The following is a 21019-nucleotide window of genomic DNA, read 5'->3' as shown; positions in this document are numbered from 1 at the left end:
CTCTCGGTCAGATACACAGTGTTTCCAAGACTTTGTAGCTAACTCAGTTTGACTTTTGCCTTTAAATACATGGTGAATTTCAATTAACATGTTAATAAATAGAAACTGCTTTTCAAATAGAAAATAATAAGTTATTATATTAAGATAATTTCCAAGGTTTTTGGTGCATCTGCCTGATGATAAAATTTATTTTCACAAGCAATATATGCTTATTTTAATTAAAAAACCTCTTCAGGGCTTCCCTGGTGGCGCAGTGGTTGAGAGTCCGCCTGACGATGCAGGGGACACGGGTTCGTGCCCCGGTCCGGGAAGATCCCACATGCCGCGGAGCGGCTGGGCCCGTGAGCCATGGCCGCTGGGCCTGTGCGTCCAGAGCCTGTGCTCCGCAGTGGGAGAGGCCACAACGGTGAGAGGTCCGTGTACCGCAAAAAAACAAAACAAAACAAACAAACAAACAAAAACCTCTTCAGTGATGGATAGGGGAATGGATATGGGTTTCTTTGTACTTCAGGATAAAGGAATCCTGAAAGCACCAGATGAAATAAAAATTTGTGTTCCCACTGAAGGAAAATTAATATTGGAATTAAAAATTAAACCATGCAGTAGTTACAAATGAAGAATTCTTAACTATTTTTTAAGCCTTGTGTTGAATAAAACTTACATTTTCAAAAATAAATCATGCAGGTAAAATACAAGGAAGAGATGAACCATGGAACAGCCATTTCTGATCCACCAGAGCTGAAGAGAGTTAAAGAAAACCAGAAGAACATCAGCAATGTGTGATCATATTCCTTTAAGTATTGTTTTCTGTGCGCATGACACTTGTCCGGGTGAAGTACCGCTACGATGAATACCATTGTAGGAGGGCCAGTTCCTGAAAGGTGGAGATAAGATTTCACACATATTTATGTTGGGGTAGCATTACACCAAGCATGTGTATTTGCTTATTAAAGAACATGGTATTGAATGCCTACTCTGTTCTTGTCCTTGGGGGCATTCAGAGATGAGGTTAAGGTCTTAGGGGCTGTGTGTATTCTCAGGGTCTCTAGGAGAAGCAGCTGTGGCAGTAAATAAAGATGGTGCATTAAGTGCTGTAACAATAATTAATATTTACTGAGTGTTTACTACGCTTTTTGAGTTCTTTACGTGCAATATCTCATTTAATATTAAGTAATAATACTGTTTTCAAAGTGCTGGGGAAATGCAGAGAAGGAAGGCTATGTCAGTGAGAGAGAGGAAAACCCTTGGAGAAAGAGTAACATTTGAGTTAGATCGTGAGGAATTGATAAAAGTTTGGGGTGGATTTCGTGAGAAAGGGCCCTCCTGGCAGTGCCAACTGAATGTGTTCAGGATCCAAGATCTGTTCAAAGAGGGGAAGGTTTAGTGTGATGGGTACTCGGGGCGGAAGATGGCAGGAGAAAGGTGGTGGAGAGAGAAATCATAATTCAGGCCATGAGGAGGCTGTTGGCAGTGCCAGTGCCCCGACATGGTGATTCAGAGGCACGCGGTGGCTGCTGCCACTCTGGCCTTGACTTAGGGATTAACTTGTTTTAATGTGTCCTTTTTTAAAAAATTATTTTATATTGGAGTATAGTTGATTTACAGTGTTGTGTTAGTTTCTGCTGTACAGCAAAGTGAATCAGTTATACATATGCATATATGCATATGTATATATGCATATCTGTGTATAGATATGTATATACATATATGCATATCTATATATGCATGTATAGATATGCATGCATATGTATAGATATGCATATCTAAAAAGATTCTTGTTTAGATTCTGTTCCCATATAGGTCATTACAGAGTATTGAGTAGAGTTCCCTGTGCTATACAGTAGGTTCTTATTAGGTATCTATTCTATATAGAGTAGTGTGTATATGTCAATCCCAATCTCCCTATTTATCCCTCCCCCCATTTCCCCTTTGGTAACCATAAGTTTGTTTTCTACATCTCTGACTCTATTTCTGTTTTGTAAATAGGTTCATTTGTACCATTTTTTTAGATTCCACATATAAGCGATATCATATGATATTTGTCTTTCTCTGTCTGACTTACTTCACTCAGTATGGCCTAGAGATTGTCATAATGTGTCCCTTTTTCTAAAAGAAGGGTTACTAGTTTTCAATTTATCACAGAAACATAACACTCCCTTAAAATAACTATTTGAAAATAATAATGAGTTAATTTAATAAGAAAATACTATAAATCACAGCACAGGTGATATCTGGCATGTCATATGGGAAGTGGTGTGTACATGGTGGAAGTTTGGATAACACTGGAGTAGTGGAGAAGAATGTGGGCCCTGGACTGTTGGTTTGATCCCAGCTTCAGGCCCTACCTGCTGTATAACCTTCATAAGCTACCAACCCCTCTCCAAGCCTCAGTTTCCTCATCTATAAAACAGAGACTAGAATATTAAGTGAGATATTGCCTGTAAAGACTCAGCATGTTTGTGAGTGGATGAATGCAATCCATAAAGAGTCTCCATATCAAATTTATGTCCCCAAACTTATATCCACTAGAAATGGGCTACAACAGTTTCTCAACATCAGTAATGCTGTTCAACAATTTTTTCTCCTCTGAACTCAGCCCAGAGTAATCTTTCTTTGTATCCTGCCATCAATAGAGATTACACTGGACCTTTCCTCACTTCAGGCAGTTATCCGACACAGAATCTGCCTAAACTCTCAAACTGCATACCACGGCACAGAGAAAGAAATCACACTGGCAGGGACCTGACCCTTTCTCATTTATTTTCCAGGCTTATCAAATATCTGTTCACTTGCACATGCACTGCTGAGGGTGTACATCTCAAGTCCATTTTATCTGCAGGCCCTGTAGGCCTTGTGATGTCTTACAAAAAAAAAAAAAATTCTCTAACACTAAATTTAAACTCCAAAAAATCATTAAGACTGTCCCCGTGGAGTTCCTTATAATGGGATTTTTTAACCTCTAGTTTTCCTTTTACCTGTCAAAAATTCATTTGATGGACATGTCATTCTATCTGTCTGTGTTGGATCCTCATTTATTTCCCGGGGTGTTGTGGAATTGCCAAGAAAGCTGACCACAAACGTTGGGTCTGATCCCCCAGCTAAGAAAGCGCACCTCTATGCAGTCAGTCAGAAATATCTCCGTAATGCTAGCCAGAGCATGGGCTTCTAATGTTGGAACTTGGTAGAGGAAGAAACTTTGAGGTTCAGGGTTTCTTTACATAGTGACAGCCACTCAGTGAGGTGCAGGCATAGGACTGGCATAACCCTCGTTTCTAATGATAAGAGTGCAGAATTTTAATTTTTAAATATAAAACGGTCATTTGGTAATGGTGCTTTAGTGCTGTAAGCTCACAGAAGGGATCATTTATCATTGCCGATAAGATCGAACTGAGAGAGGCCACCACTAAATTATGCGGTTTGCAGAATAACAACCCAAGGTAGAATTCAAAACATTTGGGCAAGAAAAAGCTTAGATCTGGGATCACTGTGATGATGAAGTCTTTTAGCAAAGCATATTTCACTCTAAAATCCTAATGAAGATTTTAGCTAATGAATGCTCTGTCACTGTGTAACGTTTCTTTTAGTCAGTTGCAGCGTGCTAGCTCACACTTGCTTCCCATAATCCCACACTGTTTTGCGCTTGTCTCTCAGCTCCGGTACAAAGAGCAATGTTACACAGCAACTCCAGTGAGCACGACGCCAGAGATAGAGAGAGTGAGGAAAAACCAGGAGCAGCTGAGCACGGCAAGTTGTTTCTGTTTCTTCTTATATTTTACCGAACAGTATATATTTTTATTCTTTACAACGCCTTCTGAAAAGCATTAGACCCTCTACATCTTGGCCGCTTCTTCTCCACAGTCACATATTGAGTGGCTGGGACAGTAGACCTCTCGTGTGAGTCCAGAAAGTTGGGGACTGTCTTGCTGTCCTTCAGTCCTGCTTGTTTATTCAAGAAATCTTCATTAGGCAACGTGCCAGGCATTATCCCGGTCACTGGTACACAAAGATGGATAAGACCTCATAGTTGGTAAATCTCTAAAACTACACGCAGATTTAAAGAATAGTATCATGGGTCTGTTGTCAATCTGAGAAAACAGATTGTCTATTGGCATAAGGCAAAAGAAGACCTGGCTTGACTGGGGTTCTAAGACATAATGTCAGGGCAGGGAACCTTATAAATAAAACAGAAAACATTATCCAATCAGTCAGCAATCTATTGCTAATAAAGGAATGGTAGTTAGCAATCATGAGGTTCCTCTAATGTGGACCCTGTGCTAAATGCTTTATGTAAATCCATGAGGTTGGCGCGATTTACTCTCCTGGTTTGTAGGTGTGCGAAACTAAGGCTTGAGGAGTTAGAGAACACGCTGGGAACCCACGGTTTGTGACAGCAGGGCTGGGGTTTGAACCCAGGCCTCCCTGAATTCAGAAATCTCTTTCAGATGTGTCCCCCAATAGTTATTTTTCCCATTCTTTCACCCTTTTATGGAACTTTTACCATTATAAACAGTAACCTTCTTCTAAAACGGGTAATTTTGAGAGACTTTAAAATTTAAGAGTGAGTTCAGGTTGATGACTGCTTCATCCTTACAAGATCCCTGATGATGGTAGGAGTGAGGAATCTGCAGCTCCTTTTGAAGGTGGAGGCTCCAGGGTCAGAATGGGAGTAAAGCCAGCTTCCCAGGCTGCCGTGGCTACTTCACTATAGTTCTCTTGTAATGATTTCATTACAGTGTTTTCCCCTTATATTTCCATTACATTTAGTTGTGGCGTTTGCAATTAGTTTTGGTATTGAACAGCAATATATTTATTTAAAAAAATCATTTTTAAGAAGCACAACAACACTTCATGCTTGCTAAGTTAGAAGAATCAGAATCCAGGTGCATTTGAACTGAAAGGTTGACACGTGTCTACTGTGGAAAAACATGTTTAAAAATTAGGGTTAATCTTGAGGCTCATCCTCTGTTGCTATTTGGGTGGAGACCATTCTACTGTTTGTTAAAAGTCTTATTTCTCCTCCATAGGTAAAATACAGAGGAGAGATTAAACAGGCAACGGCAATTTCTGATCCACCAGAGCTGAAGAGGGTTAAAGAAAACCAGAAGAACCTCAGCAATGTGTGATCTTAGTAACTTTTTTCTTACAAGAGCAAACATATTGTCAACATGTCAGTGAAGGGGTCGTGTTTACAAAGTTTTCATGACCTGGAGTTGATACTCTGCTCTCAATTGACTGCCAATTTATTGGAAAGGTTTCAAGGTCTTAGGTATTGTGGGTCCAGCCAGGCATTCCCTGCTAGAGTTCCCAGGGACTACAGTGTGATTTTTGTTTGCAGGACACTGTGCATCCCTCCTTTCTGGTCTTCCTTCATGCTTGTGGTTTCTGTGGTGCCCCAAAGGCTTACAGTGGCAGCTTCGGGTATCTTGGCCCTACAAATACGCTTTCCCAGTCCCTTTCCTACATATATATACATATTCTCGTTCTGTAGCCTTTCCGGCCCTGACTCCCACTCCCAGCTGTTGTCACTTTATTTTTGGGTGATGCTGGGGGAAAATTATAAAGTGTGCCTGGCTGAATAGGTCACATGGGACAGGTCCATTCGGGGGGCACTTGTTGAGGGGCTGTCAGTGTTTACTCAGACACCAACTCCTGTCCTGCTCTGACTCCTTTCTTTTATGTAATCCGTGGATGCAGTTCACTGAGAGAATCCTTTTTTGCAGTCATTAACATATAAATTGGGTTCTTTGGAAGAGGAAATTTGGAGATCTATTAGATTCAAAGAAATCTTTTATTCTTCAAGCCTTTAAAGTCCTTTTGACCAGATTACAAAGGAAAGGCAGTTCCCTGTTTGGCACTTTCCCTGACAACTATATTTTGGAGAAGTAGATGCTCACTTTTTCCCAATATATTCAGAGTCACAGTTGATGTAACTCTGTTACTCTCAAAAGGGAACATGATTCTGGAGAAGGAGGGATGGAGCAGTGGGAAGAATGCTGGCCTCATGGATGACTCTGGTTACTACTTAGGCATCCTGGCAGAAGTTCTGCCACAGTTAATTACTAAAGCCATAACAGTATAGCAGCATTCTATATAGGTAAGAGTACCTTAAAGTAACATTCATGAAGACTTTTCATATCATACTCCTTTGTGTTAAAATGCTTATTACAGCTTTACAGAAGGTATGCCCATATAATGAGTACATTAATAGTGATTTCATTCACAGTGATTCACTGCTATGGGATGAATTAAAATAGAATGATTTAAGATGCAAGCATTTTAAATATGACTAAACCTCTGATAGCATCCTTTTTTTTTTCATAGCTTCCTTTCCTTGGCCAGCTCTTTAAAATAAGTACAATGAGACTCTTATTTAGGTGAATTGATTCACAGTGCTCTGCTTTTTGTTTTCTGAAATGACAGGTTTATTATAAAGGTCAGCCTGGAAGAGCTACGGCTTTAAGTATAACTCCTGAAATGGAAAGAGTAAAGAAGAATCAAGAAAATATTAGTTCGGCAAGTTGTTTTATTCACTTGGGGCTATCGCAGAGGACATGTCCTTTGTATTATTTACTTGCAAACCTGTTTCCTCCTTGTGAAAATAAAATCGATTTCCAAGAAACCTTTGTAATATATGCAATAAGTCCATGTATTATTTCAGATGACTTCCAAAAGCTGCCACTGTCTAACTTTATATTATCCTGCAACTCTTTGTTGATATTTCCAGATGTGACCAACACTTACATTTAAAGTCTTGTTTTAAACTGTATTATGTTCATTTAAACAATGATTCATGTTATTTTAGCCAGTGTCTTTGAAAGTAGTAAAGTCTTTGGTGTGTAAGTTAAACAATTGTTATTTTACAGATGTATTCCATTGAATGTGGATTGTTAAATCCTCTCTGCAAAACAAAATAAGAAATGACTCATTACTCCAAAGTAAGGATTTAGAGGGGAAAAAAATCTTTAAATATATTTAACACAGAATTCAGTTACTCATTAAACTCCCCTGGTGCACATCGGTGTCTTATTCGGGGAGTGTGCTTTCTCTTAGGAAATACCAGGGCTTCCGTTCTGAATGCACATATGCCCTCGGGTCTGCAATAATTGGTATCCTAATCTTATACATAATCAGCTTCGCAAATAGCAGTGTGCTGATGGTCAGATGTCAAAAAGAGCTTTATGCCTAGGAATCAGCATTTAGGCTTTACAGTACACAGCTCTCTAGTGGTATTTCTGTCCAGAGATGCTGATTGTATTCAACATAAACTGCCTTGAAGTGGTGGCTGCTTAGAGGGAACCTAAATTTGTTACTTATTGATTCTTGTCGTCTGCAGTGGGCAAATAAAAGGAAATAGAGGGATGTTCCCTATGCATTCTTTCAGTGTTATGGTGGGAAATGGGGAAATAGAGAAATGGAAAAATAAATTTCGCTTCCATTTAGCTTTGGATTTTCCCTGTTTAAGTGTGATAACCACTTTTACTGACACATTGTTAGTGGATGTTGGGCACTCACACATTTGTTTTCAGTTGGTAGAGAGATTTAGGTCATCTTGGCTGCAGCCTTTAAAGGAGACCATCTCGAGAGTAAAATTTTAGATTGTTATTCTAGAACGAAATGTAATTCACCAAACAAGTTACCTGGGAAGTAATTCACGATACGTTGTATATGTTTCACTCACTTGGGAAACTTGAAAAAGTTATGTAATTTTTTTTCAATTATAATTGTCTTATTTTTAAGTATATTCTACTATTTACTTTGCAGGTAAAATATACCCAGGACCAGAGACAGATGAAAGGTAGACCAAGTCTGATTTTAGATACACCTGGTCTCAGACATGTCAAAGAAGCTCAAAATCATATTTCAATGGTAGGGTCCAACCAGGTCCTCCATCTGTGACTAAAACATACTAAGGAATGGTGCCACCCAATGCACTGATGGCGTTGTTCACCATTAATCTGGATAACTAACAAAGCATGGAAAGGCTGATGGGCCCGTCCTCTGGGGGGGAGCTTTCTAATCACACTGAAATGTAATGAAAATATTTAGTCTAATAAAATAATTTTTCTCACTGACTTTTTGGGTGTGTTTTTTATTTCTAACGTGACTACTGTAAATGTACTTTATGAAAGATATTTGGTTGGACTTCTCTTCAGTTCATTTTAAGGTTGAGTTTGGTGTGTTTAAATGTTTAAGGAATATAAAAATATGTATTTTTTAAGAACAGTTTCATGAGATGTATTTTATATACCATAAAGTTCACTCATTTAAAGTATACAATTCAGTGGTTTCTAGTATAATTTACAGAGTTGAACAACCATCACCTTAATCCAATTTCAGAACATGAAAAACATGTTTTGAAATATATATATGTTTTTGTAATTATATACAAAAATATATATATATAATTATTGGTAACTCTCAATCTAATTTTAAATAATATGGTTTTCTTGAATAATTGTGTAGAAATACCTTATCATTTTATTGCATACTAAAGTTTAAGAGATAGGATATTAATTTATACCTAAGTGAGTTCGTTTTAGGAAGTAACCAGGATTTTAAAAATATATCTTTTTAACACTTCTTACTGATATACAGGTTTGTATATTAAAAGAGCTGCTAACCGTAATGATGAAAAACATTGTGAAAATGTCAGCTTGATTTCTGATGCTAGGAAACTGAAGTTTCAGACATTATTTTTGGAATAATTGGAAAAGATACATCTATGTAGAAAATAGGTGCAGCTGGTACAGTGACAACCGTCGTTATATCAAAATTTTGTGAGTTGTGTAACAATCAGGAAATTTCAGTTTGAGTTAATATGGTTTTTCCCTTTTTCAGGTGAAATATCATGAAGATTTTGAGAAGACAAAGGGAAGGGGCTTTACTCCTGTTGTGGATGACCCCGTGACAGAGCGAGTGAGGAAGAACACCCAGGTCGTCAGCGATGCTGCCTATAAAGGTGTCCATCCTCACATCGTGGAGATGGACAGGAGACCAGGAATCATCGTTGGTAAGCTGACGGGCCTGCTTGGCAAGTCTGCACAGTCAAAAAGATCGTGCTTGCCCTGGCTTTAAAATTCGCTTCCTTATTCATCGGACTCCTCCTCAAATGCTTGAGGTGGTGCCCAGGTGAAAGTGGACCACAGGTAATATTGTTTGACACCATGTTGGATGGGATTCATGGCCTTTGCCAGGTATCATTGCAAATCCATTCTGTTGTTGGACGTCCTCTGTCTTTAATAACCTTCTGGTCTTAAGAGTGTTCCTACTTGTTATGCAAAGAAGCCCAGATATCAGACATGGGTGATAATGAAGGATGAGCAATTTTTTTGTTTCCCTTTAGCTTATGTACTGTATAATTGTACTGCAGACATTGTCTGCATGGGTGACATAACAGAAGTAATCCCATTTACGTCCTTTTACCGCAAATAGACATGCCAGAGAGATTCTGATGATTTCCGCAATATGAATAGCTTATATATTTTTTAATATTATCTCTGAACTGGGAGAATCGAGAGCTGTCTGAAAGTCTCACAAATCAGAGAGGAAGGAACCTCTCGTCCTGCTGTTCCTTCTTGTCAGCCTGGGAAAATCTTAGGAACATAGTGTTGAATGGTGACAGAGCAAGGCTTATACTAAAATCTAAGGCAGGGCTAGAAAGGAAATTTTTAGTAATTTCTGTGCTGAAGTTTGGGAATAGGTGACTAGAATTTCTAATACCTGAAATTTTTACTAATTTTTCAATGTGTTCAACATTTGTTTCTGTTGTAGGGGGAGAAGTTTTTGATTTTTATTTTGTTTTCTTAGACAAAAACCTTTTAGTTGCTTCTTATGAATTACTCACATGTCCTTAATCAGGAGTTTTAACCCAACGTTTTACCTGTTTCAGTGTGTGGAGAGCACGAGTGGTGAGGGTTCAGGGATGCAGGGAGTTGTCTGGCGTGCACGTGTGTTGGGTGATGATTCGCAGGCTCCCCATGGAACGTCAATGAACTAGGCAACTTAAATTTGATCACAAAGTTTTCTTAGCAAATCCAGTGAGTGTGAATATCCCTTTGTTCTCTGAAGTAGGCTGTACAGTGGGTTTGCCTATTACATGCTTGCTTTTTGCATACGCCCCTTTTCAGACTTTTGCTTGACTCTCTTGGGTGCTGACTTTTTTTATTCATTCTTGATTTGTTGATTTCTTCCTTTGGTAAAAGACCTCAAAGTTTGGCGCACAGATCCTGGCTCCATCTTCGACATTGATCCCCTGGAAGACAATATTCAGTCTAGAAGTCTACATATGCTCTCTGGTACTGCTTACATTTTGAGTTCCTCCCCATTTACGTGGTTTTGTCCTCAAAGTGAAGCTACTGTGAGCTGTGGAGGTTCATTGTGCCGTTTGTGTAGTGTAAATTTTTAAGTTTGGGATTTGAAAAACTGACAGAGTTGCTGTGCTATTTAATCATTTATGAAAACAAAACTTGCCAAAGGGCTTTTTAATATATCCTAGATTAGTTTGTTCTAGATTTATTTGAAAGGTGTCTAGAGCTTACTTACATCTTTTTATTAGTGAATATGATTTTAGAGGTTTTCTGGGCTTTCAAATGCAGCCATTTGGACTGCACTAAACTGCTAAGACATAAAGGAGATTTGTTTCATGAAAAACACAACATTTTAAAGGTATAGTTCTTTAATTTAAAGACTTCTTTAATTTAAAGAATTCTATGTAAAACAGTGGGGAGATTTTCTATATAGTATCATAAATGTCTTAAAATAGATTTTCAAGTATCCTTAACATTTATCTCTGGGTTTTTAGAAAATGCAAAATCTGTCGTTTACCTAGGAAGTTTATTTGGCTTTTAACTTAGACTGCATGTTTACAATTAAAAGCAAAACCCAAATGGTTTGGATGTTTGGGTATAGTGATAGCATGGGTTGACTTTTCAGACTTTCAGACCACATTTAGCAAACCGAAGATTTGACAGTTATGCAAGTATTTTAAAAATATAAATAGATATATCATTTAGGGCTTGCTCTGCCCCCTGATTTCTAACTCCACGTTTAATTGCCGACATTAACAAAAGTGAAAGCCCAAGGCAAAGTAGCGATTCTAATATTTGTATAGTTAATTTGATCCACGTAATCAGCCAAATTGTATTTAATTTTCTAAAAATAAAGGCAACAGATGCTGTATCCTTGGTGATATTTGAAAAGAATTATTTATAACCAAACCTTTTGTTTGATAGAAGTTTACTAGTTTGCCAGTGTTTTCTTAGTTCTTGTCAATTTCCCATCCCTCATCTCTCCTTTAAAATTGAGACAAGAAATGAGTATGAATGATCATTAAGTCATTTATATAGTTGATGCAATGTGTGCTGAAGTTTGGGAATAGGTGACTAGAATTTCTAATACCTGAGCTTTTGGATTGCAATTTAATAAGGGATTCTTTGTCTTCCTTGTTACATTTTTAAGTAATTTTTTTGTTTCCTTTGTTCTTCAAGTCACTTCATCACAAGTATGAATATTTTCCCTCCAATATAGAAAAGGCGAATCATTATAGGAGACAACGGTCTCGATCTCATTCGAGCAGTACTTTTGGTACAGGTCTGGGAGATGACAAATCAGAAATATCCGAGATTTACCCTAGCTTTTCGTGCTGCAGTGAGGTAACAAGACCGTCTGATGAAGGAGGTATCAGACGTTAACCACTCTCAGAAATTTTTTTTAATGTGCCACAGCGTGTCTTTAACAAATTTGTCACTTTTGTGCAAGCGTTTGGCCTGGGTGTATCTGAACATTTTAAATTGTGTTTAGAAAGTTAAGTCTTTTTTTTTTTTTAACTACTAATTTGCATTTTTGCATGCTTGTTTTTCCTGTCTTACTTCACTGTTTTTGCTACAAATGGATCTTTAATGACAACAGCGTCTTGGGATCTGCTACGTGAGTTTGTTTCACAGGAGTTGTATGTGATGAATATACACAGCCAGAGTGGAAACTTGAGTTCTACGGAGTTCGTATCTCATTTCCATTAAGGAAAATCAATCTTACGGTTATATTTGAGTGGCTAAGAGGTTGCTATGAATTTGTGTGTTTAAATATTGATATATAGCTGCAGACAGAGTTAGATCTTGCCAAAAAGAAATGGGGTATGTACTTGGGATATGAGATTTTTTTCAATGGAAAATACTGTTGATTGTTAATAATCTTCTCTGTATTTTATATAACCATACTTTTCCTCTACCTTCTCCTGTTTTCTGCATCCAAGCTGGTGGGTTAGGTCTAGAAATTGGTAGTTGAAATTGTTTTGGATGTTAACTACTCCTTCTGATAAAGCTGTTGTTAAAGGTTGAGACTGAGGTATAGCTACGGCTTAGTGACATGGGGAGGCAGAGAGTAGCGAGCACAGAAGAACAAAAGGAAAACGAAATTTCCTTTTCAGCCCAAGTCCATAGGGCTGAAATCCCTGAGGCAGGAGATTTTGAAGTTGAGCAGTTGAACATCTTGGGGGAAAATGTAATGGGACTGAGGACCTGATGAAACTATGAAATCTCTTGTAGTTGAGTAATTGTTTTTTGCATTCATAGGAAAGCACCTATGAGGATAAAATCAGTTATAGTCAATACGTCTTAAATTATACGTTCAGACTGGCCCTACCTTGGTAGAAAAGTTTTTCTTTTCTTAAATTTCAGATTTGTTGAGGTATAATTGACATATAAAATTGTAAGATATTTAAAGTGTACATCGTGGTGGTTTGATATATGTGTACGTTGTGAAAAGATGTCCCCCCACCTAGTTAGTTAACACATCCATTACCTCACGGATTTACCTTTTTTCTTCCTTTATTTTCTTTTTTTTTTGGCAAGAACACGTAAGTTCTACTCTGTCAGCAAATTTCATCTATACAATACAGTGTTATCAGCTATAGTCACTGTGTTATTCTTTAGATCCTTGGACCTTATTCACTGTATAGCTGAAAATTTGTACCCTTTTACCAATCTCTCCCTACCTCCCGCACCCCCCAACCTCTGGCAACTACTACAGACATGTGTCTGCTTATCTAACAAAGGATTCAGTAACTTTTTTTTTTTTGGACTTAGGGTTGTTGATTTCTCCCTTCAGTGGCTCTAGAGGTACAGAATAATGTTGATGCCTGATGAGATAAATAAAACCCAAAGCAAATACGAGAACAAATTTCGATCAACCTTATTTAACTTTACTCAGCTCAGTGTACTGGAGCTGATGTCTCTCGCAAATGCGACGCACCTTAGTGTTCGCTGCGTCAGGGACCCTTTTACTTCACGTCTGTACGCACAAACAAGGCATTCATTCATTTATTCACCAAATGTTTGAGTGCTCTTTGTACACCAGCCAAGAGCTCGGGTCTGGCAATACATACAACATTGAGCAGCAGAGATATGCATCTGCTCTAAGGCGCTTGGAGTCTGGGGCGGGGGACCCTGACATTGAGCAGATACTTACCCAAGTAATATATAATTATGGACTGAGTAAGTGCTCTGAGGGGAGGCCATGGGGGCCACAAAGAGGGGGGGACTCCATCTGGCTTCAATGTCAAGGAAGCCTTCCCCAGGGAAGGAAGATTTGAGCTGAGATGTGAATGCTAAATGGAAGTTAACTAGGCCAAGGGGGCTTTGGGAAAATAATGTTTCTCCTTGAGAGAACAGAGCACAGAAGTGGTGCATCAAAGAGACATTCAAATGGAGGCATCGAGCAGGCAGTCAGAGTCCACAGGAGGAGGCTGCACTGCAGATAAATGCAGAAGTCATCACCTGTGTCCGTGATCGGGTCTTGGATGAATCTACGCAGAGAACGAGAATTTGAGACCCCTCTGGCAGGTTCCCCAGCTCCTTCCACGCCAGATTCGCGCGTCTCCAATTCCACTGGCTCCTCTAAGGCTGCATTCTAAAAACCTACTGCTGTTGGTTTATCTCCCCTTTCTCCTCTCAAGCCACCACTCCTTTTCTTCCTAAGTATTTCTAGCAAGAGGACCCTACACTATGCCAAACTGCATAAGACAAGTCTCCATTAAAAGAAAGTACACATAAATATTCTTGCACTTATACAAGAATTTGGGGAAGAGTAACGCATGGTTAAGAGGGAATGATTACATTTTTTGAAGTGGAGGAATTTCAGACTCCATGAAGGTGGTAGGGGGAGATTTTTTGACAGGAAGGAGTGTCTCAGTAGCTTAAATAATGCCTTGTAAGAAAAGCTGACTCCTCGCAGGCATTTATAACCTGTCATTTCTCAGTTACCTGTTACAAGGCCTGTGTTCGGTGACATTTCCAGTTTTGGAAACGATATTGAGGTATGAAGCAAAAGTAAAGATGCACCAGTAAGTTTTATAACCTTAACACGAGTGGTGGCATACCCACAGGGTGTCTGAGTTAATTCAAAAAGATTTTAGAATATCTGGGAATATGCTCCAAATTCTATTTATCTTAAGTGAAGCACATCACATTCTACTGATCGGTACTTTATGTCTGTCTGTATTCAAATGATCAGTGACGCATCTAACCTAGTAAGTCCAAAACCACCTTCCCACCTTCCCCGCAACATCTGCTGCTTTTCCAGGCTTCCCAGCTTGCTAAGTAGCACCTGCGGCTCTCCAGATACGGACTTCAGACTCTTAGGAATCATCCTCCACACTTGTCTTTTACTCCCATCCACATCCAGACCATTAGCAAATCTTGTCAGCTCTCCCGGGAAAAATATATCCAGAATCTGACCCTTGTGCCCACCTCTGCCCTCGCCGCTTGTTTTCAGCTACTGCCCTCTCTCCCTCGGGTCATCACAGAAGCTTCCAGACTAGTTTTCTGCTTCTGCTCTTTCCACCCTGAGCCACCAACCCTCTGCCCTGGTCTGTTCTCCACGTGGCAACCAGAGCATCTCTTTGAAACACAAGTTAGATCATGTCATTCTTTTGCTACCATTTCATTTGGGGTATATCCCAAATCCTTACCGTTGCCTTCCAGGGCCTGCACCTGATATGAGCCCTGACTGCCGCCCTGAACCATTTGCTTCCATTTTTGGTAGACTCGTCCACTCCCGCCATCCTGGTCTCCCTGCTTTACTCACATCTTCCAAGAAAGCACCCACCCTGGGCCTTCACATCTGCTGTTCCCCCTGCTTGGAACACTCGCCCTCCTGCCACACCCAAGGCATGTGCTTGCCTGGATCCGTTTTGCTTCATGTTTCTGCTCAGATGTCACTTTATCAGAGAGACCCTCTCTAACTACCAGAGATAAGACAGCACCCCTTCCCATTCTGTCTGTCCCTTTATTCTTTCTTCATAGCACTTGACACCTGAAATATGTATTTATTTGTTTATCTGCTTGTCTGCCTCTGCCTCACTGGGATAGACGCCCCACAATGGCTGGGATATTGACTATTTTGTATACTACTCTATCTCCAGCTCTTAGAATAAGCACTCAGCAAATATTTGGTGAATGAATGAAATGGTCAAAGTAATATTTTTTTCCACTCATGCCACTTCACTTTTTAAACAAATTGAAATATAATTGACATACAACATTGTATTATTGTAGTAATACATTGTAATAATTGTAGGTGTACAGAAATTAATATCTTAAAAATTAGAACTGAATATACAAATACATGTGAGTTTTTTTAAAAATTAAAATTCTATTGTGGAAGCCTTTCAAGAAAATTCTTCCATTTTTGTTTTGATGATGTTTTGATATGTTTCAGTGACATTAAAGCATAGCTGAACAAAAAAACCCTAAAGTGGAAACATTCCCAGGGTGTTTTCTTTTCTGGTCGGGAGGCAAAGAAGTAGTCTCCATGATGTCTTGGTTGCTTTGAAATTTGGGGTCCCCTTTGAAATGTGTATTACACTGGGCCCTGGTAATGAGATGCTGAGTGACTCCATAGAAGGAGGAAACTTTTATGGTGATGACAGCTGTTTGATGAAAACCTTTACTGTCCTTAGTTAATCATATGCATTTATTTAAATACTATTCTAGAAATTGGAAAGAATTTTAGAACAATACTTGTTAGTGGTAAGATGAAGAAAAACAGGTAATGTTCGTATTGAGAGATGCCATCTTTTTTTCTTACAATTATTTTAAATCTCATTAATAGCTTTTTAATATGATTTTTTAAAATTTATTTACTTTACTTATTTATTTTTGGCTGCATTGGGTCTTCGTTGCTGCACGCAGGCTTTCTCTAGTTGCGGCGAGCAGGGGCTACTCTTCGTTGGGGTGCGCGGGCTTCTCATTGCGGTGGCTTCTCTTGTTGTGGAGCACGGGCTCTAGGTGCGTGGGTTCAGTAGTTGTGGCTCGCAGACTCTAGAGCACAGGCTCAGCAGTTGTGGCGCACGGGCTTCATTGCTTCGCGGCATGTGGGATCTTCCTGGACCAGGGCTTGAACCCATGTCGCCTTCATTGGCAGGCAGATTCTTAACCACTGTGCCACCAGGGAAGCCCTTTTTTCCAGATTTTATTGATTTCTTTAAATTTAGATTGGAATTTTATATGATAAAATGTGTTATGTCCTAGAAAGGTGTCCTTTAATGTTGGGCCGTCTTCCCGCCTTTGAGGTGACGTGTGTGGCAGCGCGGTCCCGTGGTGGACAGAACACTGTGTGGGGGCAAGAGACCATCCTGCTCTCCCACTGCTTGGTCTGGGTTCTCAGGCGGTCACCTAACCTTATCAAGCTCGGATTCCACATCTGTAACAAGAAGGATGTAGAACAAGTAGCTTTTCTATTCTAAGATACTTTACATTTCCTAAGCTAAGTGCCATGAATTAAATAAACTCCTTTTTCTTTCTCTTCTTTCTATGTATGAGAATGTGTTTATGTCCTGAAGGTGACCTGTTCTACTTTTTGAATTAAATGGCTGGGCAGTTATGAGAGTCATAGTTTCAGGGTCCTTTTTTCTGAGTTACAGGAAATTTAGCTTGTTAGGACGAAGGGTTAAACAATCAGCTCATTTCCTTGAGGCAGAAGTACAAAGTTTTCATCATTCACATTTGGTTTTCATGAGCATTAACATAAAAGCCTTCTCCTTTACATTTTTATCATTGTTTTAGTTATGCATTTCTCATGATGTTTTCCCATCTTGCTTTGATTGCTGAATATTTTCATTGTCTTATGTGATTATTTTGGACTTTCTTTAGTTTTGGGTCTACTATCTGAGGTATTACATTACCGAAGGGTTTGCATTTTCCATATCTACTGTGTTACTTCAATTCAATAAAGGAGGCTTTTATTTCAATTTCATCTAATTTTGTTTTGATTCTTGCATAGTATTATTTGAAATTACCTTTATTGACTTTTGGTATTAGATTAGGTTAACTTATTTTCACTTGACACACAGTTCCTTGAGTGGAAACAATCCTGATGGTTTCTGCTCATTTCACTGTGAGGTTTTCTTTGATCTCTGTGTTTGTCTTTAGGTCACTTACCAGCAACATGTATTTGCCTTCTGGTACTGCTTTGTATTCCTTTGGTTTTCCTTAATTCACAGTGTTTTGTATCGCTGGTATTCTCATGTGTTTGCCATCTCACCCAATATTTACCCTTCTCAGTTTGAACTTGGGTTCAGTTTTGCTTCAGGTATTTTATGTGTTTCTGTTTTCCTCTGGAGCATAAAGTGGCTGGGGGTGTGATGGGGAGGAAAACCAGATGCACTTTTCAAAGCAGACATTGTCAGTGTTCCAACCTTGTGAACTTTTCCATTCTGCTGTGAAAGAATCTTATTGGTATGACCTAGTCCTGCCTTAACTGGTGGAAAACAAGTTTCTGAGTTCTAGGACAGCCCCAGCTGTGCTGTGCTTATAGCACCCCATCCCATGTAATATGTCCTCAAAAGAGGTTAGGTTGCAAGAGGTGCTTCAGTACATCCTGGAACTCTCAGTTGTTGTCCATAGGCGTGACAAGAGGGCAGTGCACCAATTAGGTAGCCAGTAGCCCTGGTAAACACCCATAACTCCATCTGTTTATTCACCAAACATTTATCCAGTATTTCCCATATGTGTGAGATGCTGGAAACAACAGCAACAAAAAATATACTTATTGTTTTCAGAGAACTTGCATTCTAGTGGGTGAACCAGATACATAAATCCATTGTGCTCAGGAAGGCATTATGATAGAGTAATATAAAGAGTTAGAATTAGCCAGGCAGAGAAATGGGAAAGAAGTGTTTTAGGAAGAGAGGTAGCATATGAGAGAGAACACAGCACATTGGAAACCTGGTGTGTTTTGGCATATCTTGAGCCCCTGCACCACCAGGGAAGCCTGGGAAGTAAGTATTGAAAGAGGTGTTGGAAAGTAGGTGAGGTACAGGTTTGGTGAAAGAGAAAGAAAGTTGCCTCTTCAAGAGTGGAAAGAAAATAGAAAATACCTAACAGTAAAAATAAGGAAAGAGCATGTTAAGCCCCCAGCCCTTAGCAGCTGCCATTCTATTCTTTGCTCTGTGAGTTTGACTGTTTTAGGTACCTCATCTAAGTAGAATCATGCAGTATTTGCCCTTCTATTTGCTTAGTATAATGTCCTGTAGGTTCATCCATGTTGCTGCAAATGGCATGATTTCCTTCTTTTTTAAGGCTGGATAATAGTCCATTGTGTGTGTATGCCACATTTTCTTTTTCCATTCACCTGCCAGTAGTCATTTGGGTTGCATGCACGTCTGGCTGCAGTGAACAAGGGACTACAGATGTCTCTTAGAGATCAGTGAAATGCAGATCTCTTCAAGATCAAATGAGATATCACCTCATCTGTTAGGATGGCTATTACCAAAACAAAACCCAAACCAAAAAAAGATAAGAGTTGGTGACAAAGTGGAGAAATTGGAACTCTCACACACTGTTGGTGGGGATGTAGAATGGTGCAGCCACTATGGAAAACAGTATGGAGGTTCTCCAAAATGTTCCAGATCTGGTCCAGCAATCCTACTTCTGAGTAGGATTCATAACTCTTTTTTACTACCTGACATTTCATTATGTATTAATTAGTTTGTGTAGTGTCTATGTTTCCCCCAGAACATCAACTCTGTTAGAACAGACTCTTTCCACATGCTTGGTTCTCTATTCTATATCTAGCACCTAGAACAGTACTTGTATTAGACACTCAGTAAATATTGTTAAATATATAAATATATTCAAATTAAATCTGATCTGAAATATAAAGAAACAGCTTTGTTGCATGTGTTAACTCACTAAAACTTGGCATTAGTCTTTAATTTATTAGTGTCTAATTAAAGTTACTTTGACCTGAGAGTAACAGTGCAATAATAATCCTTATTATAACTTTTTAAAAAGCAGTCATGAAGGATTAATCACCAGCATGTAACATTGTGACCTGTGTTTATTACAAAACCTGAGTCAGCTAATTACCTTTCAGAACCAAGAAATCAGTAAATTATTCCTACGTTAACACTTCCGTTCTCGTATAAATACTTCTCTCTCAGTGTTTTGTTTGTTTATTGAGGACGTCTGTCCTCAGTAGGGACTCAATAGCGTAGAAGTGCCCATCAGAATTCTGAAATTCATACCTTTCATGGCTTCTGTCTCAGTGTACTCTAGTTTATTGTTCAATCATGAACTCCATGGAGATAGAGAATAGAATGTACCATGTGGCTTTCCTTCCAGAGCCTGGCACAGGACCGCGGGTGCTCAGTGAAGAGCAAAAGCAAGCCATCGCTTTCCTAGGCTCAGCGAAGACCGCTAGGATCTGCCTTAAGCTCCTAAGGGCGATAGCTGTCATTAAAAGCTGAATTTGCAATGAAACGGGGAACAGAAATGTTAAACGCAGGCACAATAATAAACTACTAATATATTTTGAAGGGGATGGATTGTATCCAACCAGCACTGTTTCCAAATCTCTTTTAATATGACAAGTGTCCATAAAGTCATAATCCTTTGCCCAGTATTCACATTAATTTTTCTGTTGATTCTCTTTTGCCATTGAAAATCTATGTCTTATGATTTATAGACGCCATTCTGTCCCAAGTTCATGTTATTGGCTTTCGGTGATTTTCAATTTTAAAATTAGATAACCAGAACAACCTACAAGAAAATACACTCCAAATTTTAAACTCTTTGCCATCATTTGAAATAAACTATCCAGTAATTCTATATTCGCCACTAATTCCATTTTCTGATTACTGATTGACAACCCCCAATCCCTTGAAAAAAATCCAACTCCTTCCCAGCCTGACTTCTGTAAATAAAATACATTCAGTATGAGAATCCCAGTTGTATTATTTCCCTTCTATATTTGACTGTTATTTCCGATCGAAATTTGAGACGTTTGCTAGCATCTGTCAAAAAAGTGATGGTTTAGTATCTTCATTTAAGTTTAGGAAGATTTAAGGAGTTGATGATTGAAATACAAAATTTCTGTGATTAAAACTAATCTATAGGAAAACAATGATTCCTTTATAATATGAAATCCAATTAGTAGAATATGACAATTATATTTAGCCATCTAGGCAGTACATCTAGCCTAGAAAAAAAGCGCACAATGTAAATTGTTAGAAACTTTTAGTTAGTTCTGTTACTCCCCCAAGAAAAAGGTTCAGGACTGACTGAACTTGAAGTCCTTAGAGAAGCTCATATTCCTAGTATCAATAGACTTGGAATGAAAGAAACGTCATAAGTTTCCTTTTCTGAGTGTGAAGTTGGGGAAAGGATCAAATACTAATGAATAGCACTTGTTCCAAGATGCACATGTGTCTTTCATTGATTTGCCAAAATCAAATCAAAGGGTTCCATATGTGTCTGAAGGAGAACCATCTGACACTTAAAGTAGCAAACAATAAAACTTTAAAAATATATTTCCTGTGAAGCTGAGCTGATTGGGAAAAAGAGAAGGGAAGGATATAAATGTGGCTATAGCATATGTGTCAAATGAGTAAACTTTGGAAGAGCTTTATAAATCGTAAGTGGCATACATGTAAAGGAGCGAATAGGTATTCTTGGATTTTTATTTCTTATTTTGTTTATTATTTATTATTAGGTACTGTTAAACATTGGCAATGAAAATGGAA

General features: G+C 38.7%; 1 protein-coding gene across 1 annotated transcript in view; it reads left to right on the top strand.

The window, feature by feature from the left end:
* Positions 1 to 21019, top strand: part of NEBL (nebulette) — a 109231-nt gene that overhangs the window by 70054 nt on the left and 18158 nt on the right. The window contains exons 19-26 of the mRNA XM_060164890.1: positions 685 to 777; positions 3652 to 3744; positions 5025 to 5117; positions 6421 to 6513; positions 7762 to 7866; positions 8839 to 9010; positions 10203 to 10295; positions 11527 to 11676. Of these exons, the coding sequence (XP_060020873.1) occupies positions 685 to 777; positions 3652 to 3744; positions 5025 to 5117; positions 6421 to 6513; positions 7762 to 7866; positions 8839 to 9010; positions 10203 to 10295; positions 11527 to 11676 (892 nt within the window). The remainder of the gene's footprint in view (positions 1 to 684; positions 778 to 3651; positions 3745 to 5024; positions 5118 to 6420; positions 6514 to 7761; positions 7867 to 8838; positions 9011 to 10202; positions 10296 to 11526; positions 11677 to 21019) is intronic.

Source organism: Lagenorhynchus albirostris, chromosome 1 (genome assembly GCF_949774975.1).
Source record: "Lagenorhynchus albirostris chromosome 1, mLagAlb1.1, whole genome shotgun sequence".
Taxonomy (NCBI): domain Eukaryota; kingdom Metazoa; phylum Chordata; class Mammalia; order Artiodactyla; family Delphinidae; genus Lagenorhynchus; species Lagenorhynchus albirostris.
Note: the sequence above shows the minus strand (reverse complement) of the source record. Positions and strands in the feature narration are given on the sequence as shown.